Source organism: Takifugu flavidus, chromosome 15 (genome assembly GCF_003711565.1).
Source record: "Takifugu flavidus isolate HTHZ2018 chromosome 15, ASM371156v2, whole genome shotgun sequence".
Lineage (NCBI taxonomy): Eukaryota > Metazoa > Chordata > Actinopteri > Tetraodontiformes > Tetraodontidae > Takifugu > Takifugu flavidus.
The window spans coordinates 1778539-1797791 of record NC_079534.1 but is presented as its reverse complement, the minus strand read 5'-3'; the positions used below and the strand labels follow the sequence as shown (position 1 = coordinate 1797791).

At 47.9% G+C, this 19253-nt stretch overlaps 4 protein-coding genes across 6 annotated transcripts; all 4 read left to right on the top strand.

Moving 5' to 3' along the window:
• The first annotated feature begins 125 nt into the window (after positions 1-125).
• On the top strand, positions 126-7122 carry LOC130538521 (discoidin domain-containing receptor 2-like). Of its 2 annotated transcripts, none has more exons than XM_057056176.1 (17): positions 126-824; positions 1325-1416; positions 2373-2475; positions 2878-3115; positions 3332-3479; positions 3564-3666; positions 3782-3965; positions 4060-4300; positions 4372-4437; positions 4637-4773; positions 4855-5056; positions 5131-5330; positions 5447-5574; positions 5652-5870; positions 5947-6181; positions 6302-6451; positions 6557-7122. In XM_057056176.1, the coding sequence occupies exons 2-17, from the start codon at positions 1332-1334 to the stop codon at positions 6689-6691; spliced, it is 2574 nt and encodes an 857-aa protein (XP_056912156.1). In that variant the 5' UTR covers positions 126-824; positions 1325-1331; the 3' UTR covers positions 6692-7122. The 2 variants fall into 2 exon arrangements, with proteins under 2 accessions (XP_056912156.1, XP_056912157.1); XM_057056177.1 differs by having other exon boundaries at positions 1322-1416.
• A 114-nt stretch (positions 7123-7236) lies between these two features.
• On the top strand, positions 7237-9759 carry LOC130538525 (3-keto-steroid reductase/17-beta-hydroxysteroid dehydrogenase 7-like). Its single transcript, XM_057056183.1, has 9 exons — positions 7237-7416; positions 7814-8017; positions 8101-8193; positions 8335-8449; positions 8625-8819; positions 9106-9210; positions 9287-9343; positions 9416-9514; positions 9623-9759. Exons 1-9 carry the CDS (start codon positions 7382-7384, stop codon positions 9722-9724), a joined length of 1005 nt encoding a protein of 334 aa, XP_056912163.1. The 5' UTR covers positions 7237-7381; the 3' UTR covers positions 9725-9759.
• A 720-nt stretch (positions 9760-10479) lies between these two features.
• Positions 10480-15851, top strand: serbp1b (SERPINE1 mRNA binding protein 1b). Of its 2 annotated transcripts, none has more exons than XM_057056180.1 (9): positions 10480-10859; positions 11548-11728; positions 11828-11968; positions 12070-12141; positions 12267-12342; positions 12573-12758; positions 13026-13088; positions 13180-13362; positions 13961-15851. In XM_057056180.1, exons 1-9 carry the CDS (start codon positions 10604-10606, stop codon positions 14018-14020), a joined length of 1218 nt encoding a protein of 405 aa, XP_056912160.1. In that variant the 5' UTR covers positions 10480-10603; the 3' UTR covers positions 14021-15851. The 2 variants fall into 2 exon arrangements, with proteins under 2 accessions (XP_056912160.1, XP_056912161.1); XM_057056181.1 differs by having other exon boundaries at positions 10481-10859; positions 12267-12341; positions 12581-12758.
• A 480-nt stretch (positions 15852-16331) lies between these two features.
• On the top strand, positions 16332-18985 carry LOC130538526 (nucleotide sugar transporter SLC35D1-like). The gene is made up of 13 exons (XM_057056184.1): positions 16332-16552; positions 17095-17128; positions 17211-17297; positions 17360-17427; positions 17500-17571; positions 17642-17710; positions 17776-17878; positions 17949-18041; positions 18159-18226; positions 18299-18377; positions 18459-18541; positions 18610-18662; positions 18745-18985. Exons 1-13 carry the CDS (start codon positions 16374-16376, stop codon positions 18753-18755), a joined length of 999 nt encoding a protein of 332 aa, XP_056912164.1. The 5' UTR covers positions 16332-16373; the 3' UTR covers positions 18756-18985.
• The last annotated feature ends 268 nt before the right edge of the window (positions 18986-19253 follow it).

Below are 19253 nucleotides of genomic sequence, written 5' to 3'. Positions count from 1 at the left end.
AAAGAAGTTTCTCGGCCTTCAGACTGCTGGTTGTGGCCTTTTCTCCAGGTTTGAATCTCTTTCCCAATAAAGCTTCCCCTCCCCAACATCCAACCAGGATTTGAAGCACCAGGATTTGCTCTCATTTCTGAAAAATGAAGACAGAACGTGCGTCAGCGCTGCCGGGGACGTCACCGGGATCCAGTCAGGGTTCCTGCCAAACACCCACCGTCCAATTCACAGGGGGTTTGGTATCAAAAGGCTGATGATGAGTCCAGCAAGTTTTGGTATTTCTCAGCTGAAGAGTGAAAACAAGCGTCTCCATACTTGAGTCATTTGCAGTTTTATTCTCAGTCAAATTGCCAGTTTGAGCTCCAGGCACAGCCAGACGTGACGCGGAAACAGTTAATCCGGGCGCATCATCTCGGCTGTATCAGCCTCCGGTAATTAGCAGGTTCTCCTCTGAAGGAAAATCTTTTCTGGTCAGTTGTTCAGCTGCCAGATTCTGCTGCCCTTCGCGGGATCCGGGACTCAGACACGAAAACCATCTGCGGATATTGTTGAATTCTGGGGTTTCAGGCCTCAAAAAGACAGCAAAGAGTGTTATTTCTGTCTCTGTTCTCCAGCCAGAAAGACCGTTACATCGGCCTCCATTCTCTCCCTCTCTCTCTCTCTCTCCCCCTTCTCTCTCTCTCTCTCTCTCTCTCTCTCTCACACACACACAGTTTCTCTCTCACACACTTTTCCACTTCCAGAAAGTCCTTCAGAGAGAGGTGAGTGATTTCCTGTGCTGAATGCAGCCATAGATGTGGACTATTCCCCGAGGATCTCAACAATTTGTAAAAGTAAGTCAGATCTGTACATTTCTCATTTTTATAACCATTAATTAACGTCGATGTGAGTTTTCACGGCAGTTCAGTACCGCGACCGCCTACACAAATGAAAAACTTCATTTAGTTACTGGTAAATAGATCTAAAGACGTCTCGGAATGTAAAGACGCCTGCTGTGGGCTCTCTGATGACGACCATCATCATTAAAGAAGCAATTTAATTAAACCTAATATTGCTTCTTTCCTTCTAATGTGAACATTTGAAATTCCAAAGGCCATAAATGAATAGTACTTATGTACATACTTATGATCCCGGTGATGATCTCACTACGCTGAGATTCTATCTAATGGTTTAATCCCCTATTTTTCTATCCCATTTTCATTCCTCTTGATGGTTTTGCACTGCTTGATCGTTCCATCCGTTTGCTTGTGTGTGACCAGTGAAGCCCTTTTGTCCAGTAAAACCTCTGCTGTGTGATTTTAACGCTCACTGACTCGTTGAAACCTTCAAGCAGAGATGAGATGGAGGTCACAGAGGTTCACTGGATCTCCCGCCGGGTCGTCTTCATGCTGCTGGCCGTTACCGCACAGGCGCAAGTCAACCCAGGTAGGCTAGCTGTTTATCCTTGGCCAGTACACGTGCTAGTGCAGGCTGGGTTCTGATATGATGGGATTAGCAATGGGAGATTTACTGTGAAGCTGGAGTGATTTGGGTTTGATGTGTCAAATAGGATCTGAAAATAACCCGTCATATTCCTGAGGGACAGGTATGTTGACAAGACAGAGAGGGACGGCAACCTTAGGTGGGTGGGCTCAGAATACAAGCCTCTATGTGTGTGTGTGTGTGTGCGTGTGTGTGTGTGCGACCACGAGGCTCCTGTGTGGAGATTTCACTTACCTTGTGGGGTCTAACGATGATACTAATGCCAAAACATGAATGACCCCACAAGGATATGCAAACCTGTGTGTGTGTGTGTGTGTGTGTGTGTGTTGGCGCGTGCGTGTGCGCGCGCGTGCACACGCACGCGGTTTTCCTAATGGTCAGACTGCAAATATCCTCAGAACAGGCAGACCTTTCACAGGCCGGGGCATTCGTGGAAAAGGGAAAAAAAGAGTTTTGTAGATGTAGCCGTGAGCACACGCATATTTTGTCACGCGTGCGCACACACATGCACCCGTTTGACTTTCCCAGTTGTAGCAAAGGGCGTATTTGTGCTGCTGCTCCTCCAAAGGTGGCCCGCTGAAGGTGGATGGGACGCAGACGTGGCCGCGAGCAGCAGCGCCGTCGTGTTGCGTCCCTGCTGCCGAGCTTGCGTTTAACTTGAACAGCTGCTGCCAAAGTCAAAAAAAAAAAATAGGTCCCTCACGTGTAAAAACCCACAGCCCTTACATTCTAGCCCAGGCTGGAACAGTGACGCCTCTGTTTGGTTTTAGAGGGTTTCAGAGCTGCAGGAAAAGGTGGAGGGAGGGAGGGGGGGGGGGGGGGGGGGTGAACCGAACCACACTCCAGCTCACATTGGGCCCACACAGCCATGAACTCAACATGCATGCGTGTGTTTGTAGAAACGTGTCGCTATCCTCTGGGCATGAGCGGCGGGCAGATCCAGGACGAGGACATCTCCGCCTCCAGCCAGTGGTCCGAGTCAACGGCTGCGCGATTTGGCAGGCACGGACCCCCCCCCCACCCCAGTAATTTATTCAGTCATTGCTGCTGCAGAAGGAGAAAATTGAGAAATTTACTCCGCGGCAGCGGCGTTGGCCAGAGTGTCGACAGCACCGGTGACAGATCTACAAATCTGAACAGTTTCCATGGTTACCTTGCTGGATGCCGTGCACAAATGCAGTTTGACACCTGCTGCCGACGTTATGCTTTCAGACCAAACATGCTATCACAGTGATGAAGCTGCCCTGGAGATTCTCCAGGTTTTGCTGGCGCAACGGTACCATTAATCGTGCCAATCTTCACAGTCCACCGCCGATCTTCGTTTCATAATTACACGTCATTAAGAGACTTCTTTCCTGTAAATCTCGTCTCATTAATCACCGTCCGTCTCCTCGTCCTCCTCAGGCTCGACTTAGACAACGGAGACGGCGACGGGGCCTGGTGCCCTGACATCATGTCGGAGCCGGACGCCCTCAAAGAATACCTCCAGGTGGACCTGCGCTCGCTGCACTTCATCACGCTGGTGGGCACGCAAGGTCGCCATGCCGACGGCATGGGTAATGAGTTTGCCCAGCGCTACAGGATAAAGTACAGCCGGGACGGCAGCAGCTGGGTGGGCTGGCATGACAGGAAAGGAGGGCAGGTGAGTCTGGCGCCAAGCAGGAGGGAATTCGATGACTTTTGCTGACATTTTCCCGCTATTTCATTGTCAAATCTACTGTCATTATGTTCAGGGACTCAGGACATCTGTGAAGGACACATTTTAATAGACATGTAAAGGCTCTCTTTTTCCTTTAAGTGGTGGCTGCAAAGACAGACATATTATTAGAACAGCTACTGCCTGTGTCATCACTTCCAGGTCATTGAAGGCAACAAGAACGCGTACGACGTGGTGCTGAAGGACCTGGAGCCCCCCATCATTGCTCGTTACGTCCGCTTCATGCCTGTGACGGACCACTCCATGACGGTGTGCATGCGAGTGGAGCTGTACGGCTGTGAGTGGCTGGGTGAGTCGCCCTCTAACCCGGCGTCGGCTCAACGTTCTCCACCTTCTAAAGTCACCTTTGTTTTCATGTCTCACGGCTGTCCAGATGGCCTGATGTCCTACAGCCTTCCAGATGGACACCTGATGATCTACAGGGGCCTGGATGTTTACTTCAATGACTCCGTTTATGATGGAGCAGTGGCTGAGAGGTCTGAATTTCCTGCTATTTCTGTTAATAAAAACATAAACTGCGGTTCTGGATGGCTTCACTCATGCCTGTCGCCTTCTCCAAGGCCAGTCATTTTTCTTTCTGCCCACCACCAGACTGACAAAAGGCCTCGGACAGTTGACGGATGGAACCGCAGGTCTGGATGATTTCCTCCACAGTCACGTGTACGGCATGTGGCCTGGGTATGACTATGTGGGCTGGAGCAACAAGAGCTTTCCCAAAGGCTACGTGGAGATGATCTTCGAGTTTGACCACGTCAGGAACTTCACATCCATGAAGGTAAAGAGAGAATTCCAGTTTTATCCCAAGAGGGGACAGAAAAATAGAGCAAAGGTAGATGTAAAGGGACCCGCGTGCTTCGCCATCTCCACAGGTCCACTGTAGCAACATGTTCAGCAGGGGGGTGAGGATGTTCAAACAGGCCAGCTGCTACTTCCGGTCCGGATCAGATTGGGAGGCCGACCCGGTGACCTTCAGGCCCAACGTTGACCGGGAGAGCCAAACCGCCCGCTTCGTGATTGTGCCCCTCGGCGACCGCACGGCCAGTGTGATCAAGTGTCGATTCCACTTCGGTGACCTTTGGATGCTTTTCAGCGAGGTGGCTTTCCAGTCGGGTAGGGATGGAATCAAGGCGGACGGTGGGTTTTACTGGAGATAAACCGTTAAAAGCTCCCCTTTTCCTCAGGGTCAACAGTCTATAACACATCTCTCAGTCCTCACATGCAAGGAGCCCCCAGAAACATGCCCCCAGGTTAGCCGAACCCTTTATGACTTTTTAAAAACACAAGCTCAACATGAATAAAAGGTGTAAATTTGGAACTAAAACATTTTTTGGTGCAACAGCGCTCCCTGTTGGGGGCGTTATAATATTATTTACAGGTGCCAAAAATCATGGCGTTATTGCAATAACTGATATGAATACGGATTATTTTAATGGATGTGATTGTCAGGGGACGATCCTACCCATAAAGTGGACGACAGCAATACAAGGATCCTGATTGGCTGCCTGGTGGCCATCATTGCCATATTACTGACCATCATAGTCATCATCCTGTGGCGACAGGTCTGGCAAAAGATGCTTGAGAAGGTGAGAAGGTGTTTTATTGGTTTGCGTTGTGTTTCCAGTTTTAAAAAATATAAAATCCTTACGTCTAATCTCACCTGTTAGGCTTCCCGTCGTCTGCTGGATGATGAACTCACAGCCCGCCTGGCGGTCCAGACCCGGGCCTTTGCCTCTCTCCACTCCTCTCTGTCGAGCGACACCGATTCATCGTCCAACTCCACCTACGAGCGAATCTTTCCCCTCTGTGCTGACTACCAGGAGCCTTCTCGCCTCATCAGGAAGTTGCCGGAGTTTGCTCAGTTCACCGGTAGGACGAAAGCACCGCTTAATAACTGTCACGATGTTGGGTTGATGGTAAGACCCCATTGATGTGTGTGCCAGGCCAGACCCTTGTCTCCTGCGCCTCCGATAGCGCCCCCCACTATGCAGCGGCGGACATCATCAGTCTGCAGGAGTCTTCAGACGGCGGCGCCTCCGTCACAGCAGCCAGCATGAATCTGTTTGCCGATTCTTCCATGAGAGAATTCCCCAGAGACAAACTGAGCTTCAAGGAAAAACTGGGAGAGGGCCAGTTCGGAGAAGTACTCTATTTAGCCCTGTTGTTTGTAGCGCTGCGTTGTTTATTTTTATAAATTTTCAATTTGAAAGCTAAGGTCAAGTACTGCAGACAGGGCTAAAAGGTACACTTTCATGTCAGGTGCACCTATGTGAGGCCGAGGACATGCTGGACTTCCTGGAGGAAGAGCTGTCAGTAGAGCAGAACAGAGAGTCTCCCCTGCTGGTTGCTGTGAAGATGCTGAGGGAAGACGCCAACAAGAATGCCAGGTAACACCAGTAGGTGGGCTCATCCCCCTCCCCTGGAAGTGGATTTTCTAACCGGTTGGTTTCACGCTGTCCTGCAGAAATGACTTCCTGAAGGAGATCAGAATCATGTCTCGCTTGAGGGACCCCAACATTGTGCGTCTGCTGGCGGTGTGCGTGGACACGGACCCTCTTTGCATGATCACCGAGTATATGGAGAATGGAGACCTGAACCAGTTCCTGTGCAGTCTGAGACTGAAAGAGGCCTTTGAAGAAGAGAAGATGAATGTGGAGGAAAAAGAGCAGAAGGGTATCGTCAGGTAGGCCCCCTGACATCAAACTGGAACGGTTGTCCGGGATGTTATCATGGGCTCGACTCCCCTGTCTGTCTTGTAGCTTCTCTACCCTGATCAGCATGGCTGTGCAGATTGCGTCAGGTATGAAGTACCTCTCCTCTCTCAACTTTGTCCACCGTGACCTGGCGACCCGCAACTGCCTGGTGGGCAAGAACTGCACCATAAAGATCGCTGACTTTGGCATGAGTCGAAATCTGTACAGAGGGGACTACTACAGGATCCAGGGCCGGGCCGTGCTGCCCATCCGCTGGATGTCCTGGGAGAGCATCCTCCTGGTGAGCATTAGTTAAAAAGGGTGTAAGCATGCATGGATGAAGAATGGAAGATCCACTCTGTTTAATCATTACTCAGAGCTCTAACAGCATCACTGAATAGATTGTGCTATGTTTTCTCAGGGAAAGTTCACAATGGCAAGTGATGTGTGGGCGTTTGGAGTGACAATGTGGGAGATTCTGACTCTGTGCAAGGATCAGCCCTACTCTCATCTATCTGACGAGCAAGTGATCGAAAACACAGGCGAGTTCTTCAGGGACCAGGGCAAACAGGTGAGCGGATCACACCGCTTTAGGTTTCCAAATCATCTTTCTGCGGGTTTCTTGGTTTATCCACGGATTGTTGTGTTTGTCCTTTTTTTCCTCTCATGATCCCAGGTGTACTTGCCAAAGCCTCACAGATGTCCCGACCGGCTCTACAACGATCTCATGTTGAGCTGCTGGAGGAGGAACGCCAAGCAGAGACCGAGCTTTCAGGAGATTCACACGCAGCTGATGGACAGTCTGGCGTAGCAGACTGGTTAAAATATTCCGAGGTCATAAACAGCCCTTCACATGTATGAAATGCTCAAGATTGATTAAAACAGCAGCGCTTTAAATTATCTGATGTGACACTTGAAGATAGCTTTATTTTGTAGATTTTTTGAAGTAGCTGCATATTTATTTGTGTTATTTACAATGCCCTGTATATTTATAGAGGTAGATCTGTTTTTTGTAACTTTTTTTTACATTCAGTTTAGCAATTAATGTGTATTTGTGAGACTAAGCCAAACCTAAAAGGTATTTTATAATTGTAAATGTTGAGTATTTTAAAGTTTCTTTCTGCTCTGTAGCCTTTCGGAGAGATCTGATTTTCTAAATATGTTTTTTTTATATGTCGTTTTTCTTGCTTTTATAATAGCTGTCAAAAGTTCCTTGTACATAAAGAAATTTAATTCATCTGAGTTCTTGGTGTGTATTTTTAAATCTCGCGTTTTTTCCTATTTTGGGCCTCCTGGGTTTCCGTGCAGGACGCTGATTGGTCCGCTGAGTGCTGACAGCCAATCACACCACGTATCTGCTCGCGCATAGGCTGAGAGGGATTCGCCCGAAATCGGATGATGGGCTGAATTTCTTGCCCGTAAAAATGGTTTAAAACTGTAACATTTGGTTTCGCTCCGGTTCTATTTCGGCTCTGTGCTGCAGGTGAAACTTCTGTCAGACATGGAGAAAGTTGTTGTTGTAACCGGAGCGAACAGGTGAGTCTCCTGAAAGCTGGAGTCAGGCACAATAATTGTGTTTTAGCTAGTTGCTAAACTTTAGCGTTGAGATTATTTAACACCATATTAACTTTTTTGTCTCGTTGTCACCCTTCCGATTTTCAAAGAGTGATTTATTGCAATGGAAAGTACATATATTGAACCTTCCTATTGATACTTTGCAATAAATAAACGTCTCTTTCTTACATTGACCCTTGTTTACATCTGCCAGACTGTTTAATGGAAGCTTTCTTTTAAGAACATCTATTTCTTTAGAGAATATTGTCTTTTCCTAACAGACACTATTAATACAGGCACTATTAACAGCAACATGGTTACGTCTAGTCACTAAAACCTTTGGTTAGACTCATTAAAATGGAATCCTTGCTTCATGCAGTGGCATTGGACTGGCCCTGTGTGAGAGGCTGCTGATGGAGGACAGACATCTTCGCCTGTGTCTGGCCTGCAGGAACATGCAGCGAGCTGAAGCTGCCCGCTCAGCTCTTCTGGCCTCTCACGCTGATGCCCGTATCGACCTGCTGCACCTGGATGTGGGCTCAGTGCGGTCCGTGCTGACCGCCGCAGAGGAAATCAGAAGCAGGTAGGGACGGCGACAGCCCCACACTCTTCACGTATATTTGTGGCGTCCTCCTCTTTAAGGCAGATTTTGTATCTTTCCTACAGGTACAACGAAATTGACTTTCTGTATCTAAATGCAGGAATTATGCCCAATCCACAAGTAAATCTGAAAGCTTTATTTAGAGGCCTCTTCTCCAGGTAAAAGATTTTTATCATGTGCAATAGCATTGATGTATTTAATTGACCCAGCAGGCTGTTGAATAATAATTTACTACTCCGCTTCATTATAAACCATGAACACGACTGTCAATAAATGCCAACATGGTCCTCTCTCTGCAGGAAAGTGATCCACATGTTTGCAACAGCGGAGGGTCTCTTAACTCAACGGGACCTCCTCAACTCAGATGGTCTACAGGAAGTTTTTGCCACCAACCTGTTTGGGCATTTTATTTTGGTATATCGCCGATTTGAGCATATTGTTTAAAAATCAACATCGGGTTCATCAATCAGTTTGAACCTACTTGACTAAGATAAATCATGCTGAAAATCAATAGTCATCTGTAATATCATAATAAAATAATATCGTTCACCACTTGGATGGCAGTTTGAAGTTTTTCTCTTTGGCATAGATCCAGGAGCTGGAACCTCTGCTGTGCAGGGCAGGACACCGTTCCAGGGTGGTCTGGACCTCCTCGAGTAACGCACGCCGTTCTGCCTTCAGCATGGAAGACATTCAGCACGGAAATGGGACAGAGCCTTACAGCTCTTCCAAATATGCTTCAGACATGCTCAGTCTGGCGCTCAACAGGCACAAGAACAACCAGGTTTGTCCGTCACACATTCCACAAAATTGAGCCTCGACACAATAAACAGCGACGCGGATCCTATTTACTCTGAGCTCTGGCAGATTGGTGACAGCGAGTCCCTGCTCAGAGATCTGGACACGTTGACATTTTTACACCCACCGATGAGGCCAGCAAACATCGTCTGCGTCTTTAATCACGCTGCTTCTTTTCTTCTGTGAGATATCAGGAGGGAGCATGTGGACGGACATCAGGAGGATTCATATCATAACATGGCCGTTTGTTTGTTGTCCTCTCTCTGCCACAGGGATTGTTCTCCTCTGTAATATGTCCAGGTCTGGTGATGACTAATCTGACTTACGGAATCCTCCCCTCCTTCCTCTGGTCCCTGATTATGCCCATCATGTATCTGGTGAGGCGCCAACATGGCTGTCGTCTGTGGAACATTTCAGACTGTTGTGACCCACAAGTGTGTGTTTTCTTGCCAGATCAGACTCTTCACCAACACATTCACACTGACGCCGTATAACGGAGCAGAGGCGCTGGTACGTTACTGAGATCACCCGTGCCTCACCTGTTCAGAGTGCGTCTAAATCAGGTGTTCTGCATCTCTGCAGCACTGGCTGTTTCTTCAAAAACCAGAATCTCTGGATCCAAGAGTGAAATATCACAGTTTAACATCAGGATTTGGAACAAACTACACTCAGCCACAGAAGGTGACTTAAAGCTTAGACCGCCGCCTGCACACAGCTGACATTTATCATACCGTAACACACAGACTTGAATTATTCTGATGTTTCCGTGGCGCTTTGCTTATATTTCAGATGGACATCGATGAAGAAATGTCAGAAGTCTTCTATTCGAAACTTCTAGAACTTGAAAACACTGTCAGGAGGAGACTCAGTGAGACAAATTCTAAAGAGTGACAGAACACTCTGAAATAAAAAGGTTTGCTAAATGATTGGCATTTGTCTCTCTCTGTGTGGGGGATCCCAGACTTATAAAACCTCACGATGGGGGGTTCAAGTGTCATGTGACATTTTTTGTCACTAACACACATACATAACATGACATACAAATGTACCCACAAATTATCAGTTTCCTGGGATCCATCTGAAGTGAAATACACACATAGGTGATCTTTGGAGAAGATGTGCTTGAAATAATCACCTGTAATGGGGAAGTGCTCCTGAGTGTGGTGTAGAGAGGACTTTTAAAAGGGAGGATGTGTTACCACCAGCTGTTAGTCAGCAAGACCCTAAACACACCATTGCTGCTTTTTATAAACACACATATCCCAGTTAATCTCATGATACTTGTGTCTCTTCTATCAGCACAGCTGCACCCAAGGTCCCACACTTACAACCTTTTAGTAGAAGACTAATTTTTACCTGAGCGGAGAAAAAAAATGTATATAATTTGTGCGTGTTGTGCAAATAAGTCTTCAACATGTGTCGTTTTTCCATAATTACCTTCAATAAATACTTCTTAAGCACCCTTTACAACCACCTCGAGGGTACAAACAGGGTAGATTTGTTCGATTACATTTATACTTTGATCTCGTTTGCATCCATCATCCTGTCAGACGTACAATCAACTGGATTAAATTTAAAGACCTTCTTACGTAATGTAAATAAAAACAGCCGTCGCGCCTTCTGATTGGTCCGCTGCGCCGAATGTCCCGGATGTTGCCTGCACCGGAAGAGAAGGAGCAGCTCTCCCAGCCATCTTGTGGCAGCATCAAGCGAATTGTTCGCATCAAGCCTCGTAGAATCGGAGGTGAATCCCGCTGAAGGGGCGCCATCATGCCCGGTCAGCTGCAAGAAGGCTTCGGCTGCGTCGTAACCAACCGGTTCGACCAGTTATTGGACGACGAGTCCGATCCGTTCGAGATCCTGAAAGCCGCCGAGACCAAGAAGAAGGAGGGGGCCGCTGCCGGATCCACCAAAACCGCGGCTCAAGCCGCTAAGCAGCCGAAGAAGGAGTCACAGAAGGACAGAAAGAACCCTCTGCTGGATAAGAAGGAGGAGTCGCAGGCGCCTGTTCCCCTGAAGAAAGAAGGTAAAATCCTCCCACCTGCCTCCTCGTCTGCGCGCCGTGGATGTTTATTTTGCCGTTTCCACTCTCATGTGCAGCATTCGGGGCTAATGTTAGCCGCCGCTTGTCAGCACGGATGAGCATGTGGTCCGACGCACCGAGGTTAGCCAGACAACAAAAGGTGGTTGGGACGGGGTCAGAGCAGGGATGCGGCGTCCAGCAGCATCCGACGGGAAGGTGTCTGGAGCCGCCGGCTGGCTGGAGGCTGCTGCTGGAGGCTGCTTCGTGCAGCGGCTACGCAGCTCTGCACGGGGGATGCGCAGACCAGAGTAACAACAGGGTCCGGCGGATGCTCTCTCTTCCTTAACTTTTGTGGCGGTGTTGACATCAGACGGGTCCGCCGAAGGGTTGCAGCTGACATGTTTGAGCTGCTGGCTTCAACTGGATGTGCTCAATTGTGTTTCACTGCCAAACACGCACAAATCGCCGACTACTTTGTGCTGGAGCTGCTGCTGATGGACGTTGTTATCTCGTTCACGCAGATTTGGAAGGGTCGTTTTTGCGGGATCTGCAAAACTAATGTTCATTAACGAGCAATTAAAAGCCTTTTAACTTGCCATAAACGTCAGCTTTTAATGCTGCTGTCTCCATTAATGTGAGTTTTTCTTTGTCGAGTTTAACAAGAGAAAACTTTCTGCTCCTGCTGTTTTAGGCATCAGGCGGGTGGGCCGAAGACCAGACCAGCAAAGCCAGCCTGGGTCCCAGCATCAGGGTGGGCAGGGCGAAGGTCGACCTGGAGACAAGAGGCCGGAGCGGAGACCTCCCCGCGAGCGCCGCTTCGAAAAGCCCGCCGAGGACAAGTCTGAGGGAGTCGGAGAGTTCTCTGTAGACAAGTGAGTGGGTGCAAACAGCGACGGGGGGCTATTTTCAACATGCTGATGGGTTTGTTGTGTTTGAGATGTAAGAGCATCTTCTGTGTCCCCACCCCCCAGGCCTTCAGGAGACAGGCCTCCGCGAGGGCGTGGTGGTGGCCGGGGTGGGCGTGGTGGGAGAGGGCGAGGTATGGGCCGCGGGGAGGGCTTCGACTCCCGCGGCAAACGCGACTTCGACAGACACAGCGGCGGCGACAAATCGTGAGTGGTCGGAGTGAATCGGCAAGTGTGGAGGTGCCGGCGAGGGCGTCAGTTGTCACGGTGACGTCACACGTCGGCATCTTTTGTTTTCTCTACTCCAGCAATCAGAAGAACGAGGAGAAACGCGGCGGAAGCGGCCCCAACAACTGGGGCGGCGTGAAGGACGAAATCAGGTCAGTTTATTTTTTCACATGCATGTTTTTCTGTGCGAAATGGTACGTTCCAAACACGTAGATGTGACTTTAAATAGGGGGGGAGGGTTACTTTTTTTGCATTGAGTGTAGTTTTGTGTCTTCAGTGAGACTGAACAGCCTGCCGCCCCTGAGGCGACCACAGAGGGAGAAGAAACTGCACCTGCTGGATCTGAGAACAAGTGAGGATCAATTTTGTTACAATCAAGCCTGAAACTGACGTTTTCGCATGGAACGTCTCCTCATTTGGCCCCAAGAATAGCATGTCGGCTTGTGGCGTTCACTCCCAGCGCTTCAGTTTAAACGGGATAAGCATGGTCGACCTTTTGGCCTCGAGCTTAGAGAACGTCTGCGTGTAGAGCCGAGAGGATCATCTGTGTCGAAGTCTAAGGTTCCGCATTTCTGTGTGCTGGATTTCCAGGGAGAACGAGGTGGAAGAGGTGAAAAATGAAGGCCCTAAAGAGATGACCCTGGACGAGTGGAAGGCCATGCAGGACAAGGAGCGCACCAAGGTCGAGTTCAACATCCGCAAGCCCAATGAAGGAACAGACAGCCAGTGGAAGAAAGGATACGTGCTGCACAAGTCCAAGAGCGAAGATGTGAGTGTGGTGGAGCTGTGTTTGCAGGCTGCTGTTTGATTCCACTGATGTCGGAATGGGTTGAATCTGAAAAGCATGGAGATGCAGTTGATGCTGGGTCAGGGCTTCCTGTCTTCACATGACTCCGGTTTTTTCCCCCTGGACTGATGTCACAATGTCAGTTGTTCTGCCCAGTTCCCTGCTGGTTCATAGTCCTGATTCTTACTAGAAAAGCTCATCTTCTCCTCAGTCCAGTCATTATAAATGTTCTGCTGTCTTCTGGTTTAGAGGCCTGTTGGAGCCCTGATTGATGCCCCAGAGACTGAAGAGACACAGCCTCTCTACACCAAGGTGCAGCCAAGAGTTTATTGTGCTTTGATATAGGGAAATTAATACAAAAGTCTGTAATTCAGCGTCGGTTCCCCCCTCCTTTCACCCACAGACCAGTGACGAGGCCGGCGACCACCACTTCCGCAAACCAGCCAACGACATCACATCCCAGCTGGACATCAATTTCGGAGACCTGGGACGCCCGGGCCGTGGGCGCGGGGGACCTCGCGGGGGCAGGGGAGGCCGCGGCGGGGGAGGCAGCAGGACGGCACGCGGGGGAGGACGGTCCGAAAAGGTAACAAATGCAGCTTTTGTTGCCGCCGACAGCAGCGGTTTAATGTCCCTCACAAAGGATTTGGCTCAGCGGCTGTGAAAGAGCCGCAGACGCACTGACACGGAAAACCGGCTGTTGGACACTCAAAACCCCTGAAATAACAGCGGACGACCACAGAGGTCCAGGACGCAAGCGTCTCGCCTCAACATTGTGCAGCGGCGTCTGTTTTAAAGTAATAATACTATCGGATTGGCACCTGTTCCGAGCTGCAGCTAAATTCTCACAGTTCCATCATAATTCGGTCCAATTATTGTTATTATTGCGAAAACATTTATCTGAGAACATAAATTACGGTTCATGGCGGGCGGGATCCAGTTTACCGAGATAGCTGCAGCCGCACCCTCCATCAGCACCGTGGCGAGAAGATAATGGTTGAACTTTCACGCCGAGCAGTCAGTCGTCCCTTTAACAGGAAGGTCATTTCGAATATAACGAGATAACGGCGCAAATTAAGAGGGTCGGTTTAAACAGGAAGTCCGTTGAGATAAAAAAAAACCTCTTTTCTGACACCAGGGTGTACATGTTCCTCTAAGTTTCCCCCCTTCTGTGTTTCCCTCAGCCTGGTGGAGTGTCGGTCCCCAATGTGGATGATCCTGAGGCCTTCCCAGCCCTGGCCTGAAGACCCCTTTTCCACCACCAGTCCACCCATCAGCCCTTCCGGGGGCCCTCCTCTACGAGGCTTGCATGCTTACCACATCTTTCAAGTATATAAGAAAACAGGTCGGGGGGGGGGTAATCTAAACAACAAAAAGAGACTCATCCCATACCAGTCACACCACCAGAGGACTAAAATTTTACCTGATTTTACCTGTTTTAAAGGAGAACAAAGACAAAAAAAAGGCAGGAAAAGGACCTCTTGTTACACTGAAGTTTTGTATTTAGGAACATGAAAGCAGGGATGTTTTCATATTTTTTTTTCAGAGATTATGCATTTCATTGATTTTATTTTATTTTTTTCCTTTTTTTTTTTGGAATTTACCGTATGCATTTCTGTGATTAGTTTTAAGTGTGTGTATCTTTCTCCTCAGCTTTTGCTCATCTTAGAAAAGACTGCTGGAGATTTTCCTCCCAGTAATACACACTGATGTGGTAGCACTACACTACTTAGAAAACTCGTGCTAGATATTTGAACATGCATTTTAAGTGTAATTACCCTGACTATCCAGCCCCTGTTGCAAGGCACACATTCAGGATGGCTAACCAGGCGAGCGACTTCTTGATGCCTGGTGGTTATTGTTTTTTTTTTTGTTTTTTTTTTCTGCTTGGTGTGCGGTGAAGGTAAACATCTTTTTTCCTGATAGTTTGCCTTTTTTGGTGGACCAGTGGTTAGTAATGCTTTTGTATCAGCTGATCCGTGTGTGCTACCTATGTTTCAAGGGTGTCCCAGGGCCCAGTGTATATCTTTTTTGGCTGGTCCTCGCAGGCCATACAAATTGTACTACTTGTATTTTCAGGACCACTAAGCTTTTTTTTTCCCTCTCTCCCTCTGTAAGAGTGTGCGTGAGAGTGTGGGTGTATTTTTTTGCGTGAGCGTGTGCAACAAAGTTTGAGATAGAATGTGTGAAATACGCAGCTAGTTACTTAGAAGTATTCCTCCGCTAAGAAGTCTGCGTTCTCGATCTTAACTGGAAGTTCTTAAAAAGTTAAGTGATCGGGAACGATGGGCAGTCCGTGGACATATCTTAGCTCTTATGGCAACTATGTCTTTTGAAGCTAAAGGCGCTTGGATTTATCAACAACAGTCCTCCCCAAATAGTGCACCTCCTTTCTGTGAACCGTCACCATTTTTTTGTGTTATTTTTTCTTACATCAGTGCAGCAGCGCCAATGCATAATTTGTCTGGAAGAATTAGCCGTCATTGTGGAGCAATCAAGAGCTACAGAATGTAATATAAGCTAATGGAGCTTTTAGCCACCTGTGTCAGCATTTCCAGCAAGCCATCTCTTAATGGGGGGGGGGGGGGCATTATGGCTTTACATGCTGTGCACTGCTAACAGTTGCTGGTGAAGAGCAGATACAGATGGCTGAAGCCGGTTCCTTGTAGGACTGTTTGAGCCACATGACCGTGAATCTTTCTCTGCAAACATCCCTGTTCTAATAAACTGCTTTAGAGGTGTTAATGTATCCTGCCAGTGGTTGTCGGATTGTTCAGATCAACTGTGATTTTTAAAGGTGTGGAGAAAAAAAAACAACCCAAAACTGCTGTTGACTCGTGATTGAAACTATTTGGAAATGAGGTGGTCGGCTTCGATGTAGCCCTGCAATAAAACCAACCTTTCGTGAAGATTGTAATTTTGGGGTTGTGGCTTTAGGTCTTTGGGGCTTCACTTTTTCAGCAGCCCTGGATCTGGAACCAAATGTTTACGCTTACAGCAAGCCAACCAGCTACAGGAACATTTTGTGTAGGCACCACATTAATTTCTAGATTAAATAAGATATGTATCCCCAAACTGATAGAATGTTTTCTTTTCTTCAATGTTTACCTCCTGGTTGATCTATTTCCTATAACTGCACTGTGATGTAGTTTGATTAGTGTATCCTGTTGACAGTCAACGATTGGGCTCCATATAATCACCAACAATGCTGCCGAGGATTGTGGGTACTGTAGTTCATGGTCCAAAATTGCACTACATAAACTTGTTTTCGACCTGATTCATGACTATAGTCCAGCCTTGCTCTCTGGAATATCATGATTTAATCAAGTCTGATTAAGATTTCTTCGAGGACAGTTCAAGATAGAGCGCGATGGGAGACAATTTACTGAGACAATGCGTGGCCTATTTATTTTCGGGTAGTCTCTCATGGTTTCGAATGATTTTTCTTGACAATTCGACCAAATAGAAAGTTTTTAATTAACAAAACGACGTCGTCATGCAGTTCATCAAAGATGTTTCTCCTCCCCTCACTTCCGGTGTCGCCGGGGATGCACTGCGCATGTGCGGAAGTCGGTCCGCTTGGAACAGACGTCCAGTATGGCAGGAGTCCACAGGCGTCGGCAGAACCCGGGCGACCGAAACGTGTCCCCGAACGCAGCATCTTCTGAGTTCGGCGACTCTTCCACGGTGCTTTTCAAACTGCTAGCGGCGGCATTTTACGGCTTCAGTTCTTTTCTCATCGTCGTTGTCAACAAAAGCGTTCTAACCAACTACAGGTAAAAGTTCAAAGACCAACCTTTTAATCATGTTTGACAGCAGGTGTTGTAATAACGGGGACAAGGGGTAAGGAGCACCCTTTAAAGTCCCACTTCAACGCCTTGGGAAGCCATTCTTTCCCCACTTAATTTCCCAGAAGTTAATTTGACCAGGAAATAATTATTTTAAATTTAAACTCCTTAACCTGTCAAGTATATTGATGGAAATGGTGTGTGTATATATATACTGGGTAGAAATCAATAGAATATAGCAGAAAGCGTTCAAGAACAAGTAAATAACGGAGAAAAACGTGCGTGCAGACAAGATTGAAACGGAGAAATAACAGATATAGACGCGTTTAATTATTCAAAGTTGGGTTTAATAATGTTTTAATGGTTTTGGTAACGCGCCTGGTCACTAGGAGGCGCTGCTGAGTTGAGAGGATGAGAAGAGCAAGTTTAATCATATACTCTAATAAGTTTAAACATATACTTGAATATGAATGATTTATTCACTATCGTGACCTGGACTTTTTCAAGACTTTGTGACTCTGTTTTTGCAGTTTTCCGTCTTCAACATGCGTCGGAATCGGCCAGGTAAGTTTCTCACGCACATCTTAAGATCTTTCATGGGCTTTTTTTTCGGACACACGTTTGCCGACTCTCTTTCCTTCCGCAGATGTTGGCCACCATTGTGGTCCTGAGGTCTGGGAAGCTGCTGGGAATCATCTCATTCCCAGATATGGATTTGAGTATTCCAGGCAAGGTGAGACTCACGCATCAGCGAGGACTTGACCCCCTAACTCATCACCTGTGTCTTCCCCTCAGATGTTCCCTCTGCCTCTGCTTTACGTCGGGAACCAAATATCAGGGCTGTTCGGGACGCAGAAACTCAAGTTTGTGCACCAAAATAAGACCTAGCTGCCTTAATGTGAAACACCAATATCAGGTTCTCTCTTGTCTCCTAGTCTGCCCATGTTCACCGTTCTGAGGAGGTTCAGTATTTTTCTCACCATGGTGTTTGAAGGAGTCTTGCTGAAGTAAGGTGGAGGGAAATTAAACCTGTACGTTTGCTGAATCTGGTAACTTCACCTGATTTCTCCTCGTCAGAAAAAGCTTCTCTACATCCATTAAACTCACCGTCTTCACCATGATCTTCGGGGCTTTTGTAGCCGCCAGGTGAGGCTGCAACAGTCGTGTGGTTTTAAAAGTGGAGCGTTTGTGTGACGTTTCTGGTGTGGCAGCGATGACCTGGCCTTCGACCTGGAGGGCTACGCCTTCATAATGCTGAACAACATCTTGACGGCGGCCAGCGGCGCGTACGTGAAGCAGAAACTGGACTCCAAGGTGAGTGGAGCACCTGAACACATCATCACGCCCTAAACGTCAGTCCTGAGTAACCCCCCCCACCCTGCAGGAGCTGGGTAAATACGGGCTCCTCTATTACAACGCCTTGATCATGATTTTGCCGACCACGGTGTACGCCTACTACTCCGGTGACCTCCACGTGGTGAGCTTCTTTAGCATCTGTGTGTGTGTGTGTGTGTGTGTGGTGTGTGTGTGTGTGGTGTGTGTGTGTGTGTGTGGTGTGTGTGTGTGTGCTGACGCTCCGCTGGGTTTGCTGCAGGGTCTGGCCTACAGCGGATGGCGAGATCCGATGTTTGCGACGCAGTTTGCCCTGTCCTGCATCATGGGGTAAACTCGGCAGCCTCGCCCTCTCCCGCTTTGTCTGCGCTCTCGCGTGATCGCTCTCCCTGTGTCGCGCAGCTTCGTTCTGATGTACTCCATCCTGCTGTGCACGCAGCACAACTCGGCGCTGACCACCTCCATCATCGGCTGCATCAAGGTGAGTCCCGTCACGCCGCGCCTTCAGCCCCGCCCCCCCCCCCCCCCCCCCCCAGTGTGAGACTGTTGTGGATGTGTGCAGAACATCCTGGTGACCTACATCGGGATGGTGTTCGGAGGAGACTACATATTCACCTGGACCAACTTCTTAGGCCTGAATATCAGGTAAAAACCTCATTTGGATCTGGTTTTACTGGTGTGGCAGCGGGCTTTACTGGTTTTGTGTCCCGCAGCATCGCCGGGAGTCTGGTGTACTCCTATATCACCTTCACGCAGGAGCAAATGAGTAAGCATCAGACTCTAATGTGGTCGACCCGTTTTGATGACTTGAAACCCCTTTTGATGGGTTTTTCTGCTGTGTTGAACAGAAACAAAGTAGCAGCTGAAATCCAGCAGAACCTCCTTGTGTGTCCGCTGCAGAACCACCTGTATCCTCGTCACTACAATCACCTTTTTGTTGATTTACCTTGATTTCTACCGCACGTTTTTGATTTCTAATATTGAGCAAGATAAAGGGCTTTTAATGTAAAATTCTATTTTTTTTAAAAATATAGTTCAATGTAACGTTGAAGCATTCATTCTATTTTAATTAAATCAGTCTGACCAAAATGTAACGTATTGATAACTGTCAAAAGGAGAGTTTGAAATATTGTCAGTGCTTTTGTTGCGTTCAGACATTAATGTAAAGTACAAAATAAGACGCACTGTGTTCGGGCTGGTCTGGAGGAAAGACGTCAGATGTTTGGTTTGGGAGGTTTGGAGAGCAAAAGTGAGGATGGAGGAGGGAAGAGGGAAGCAGGACGACCAGAACATGTTGACCACCTGCTCAAAATAAGTAACAACCTACACAAGCTTTACATTCAAAGAAAAGTATCCT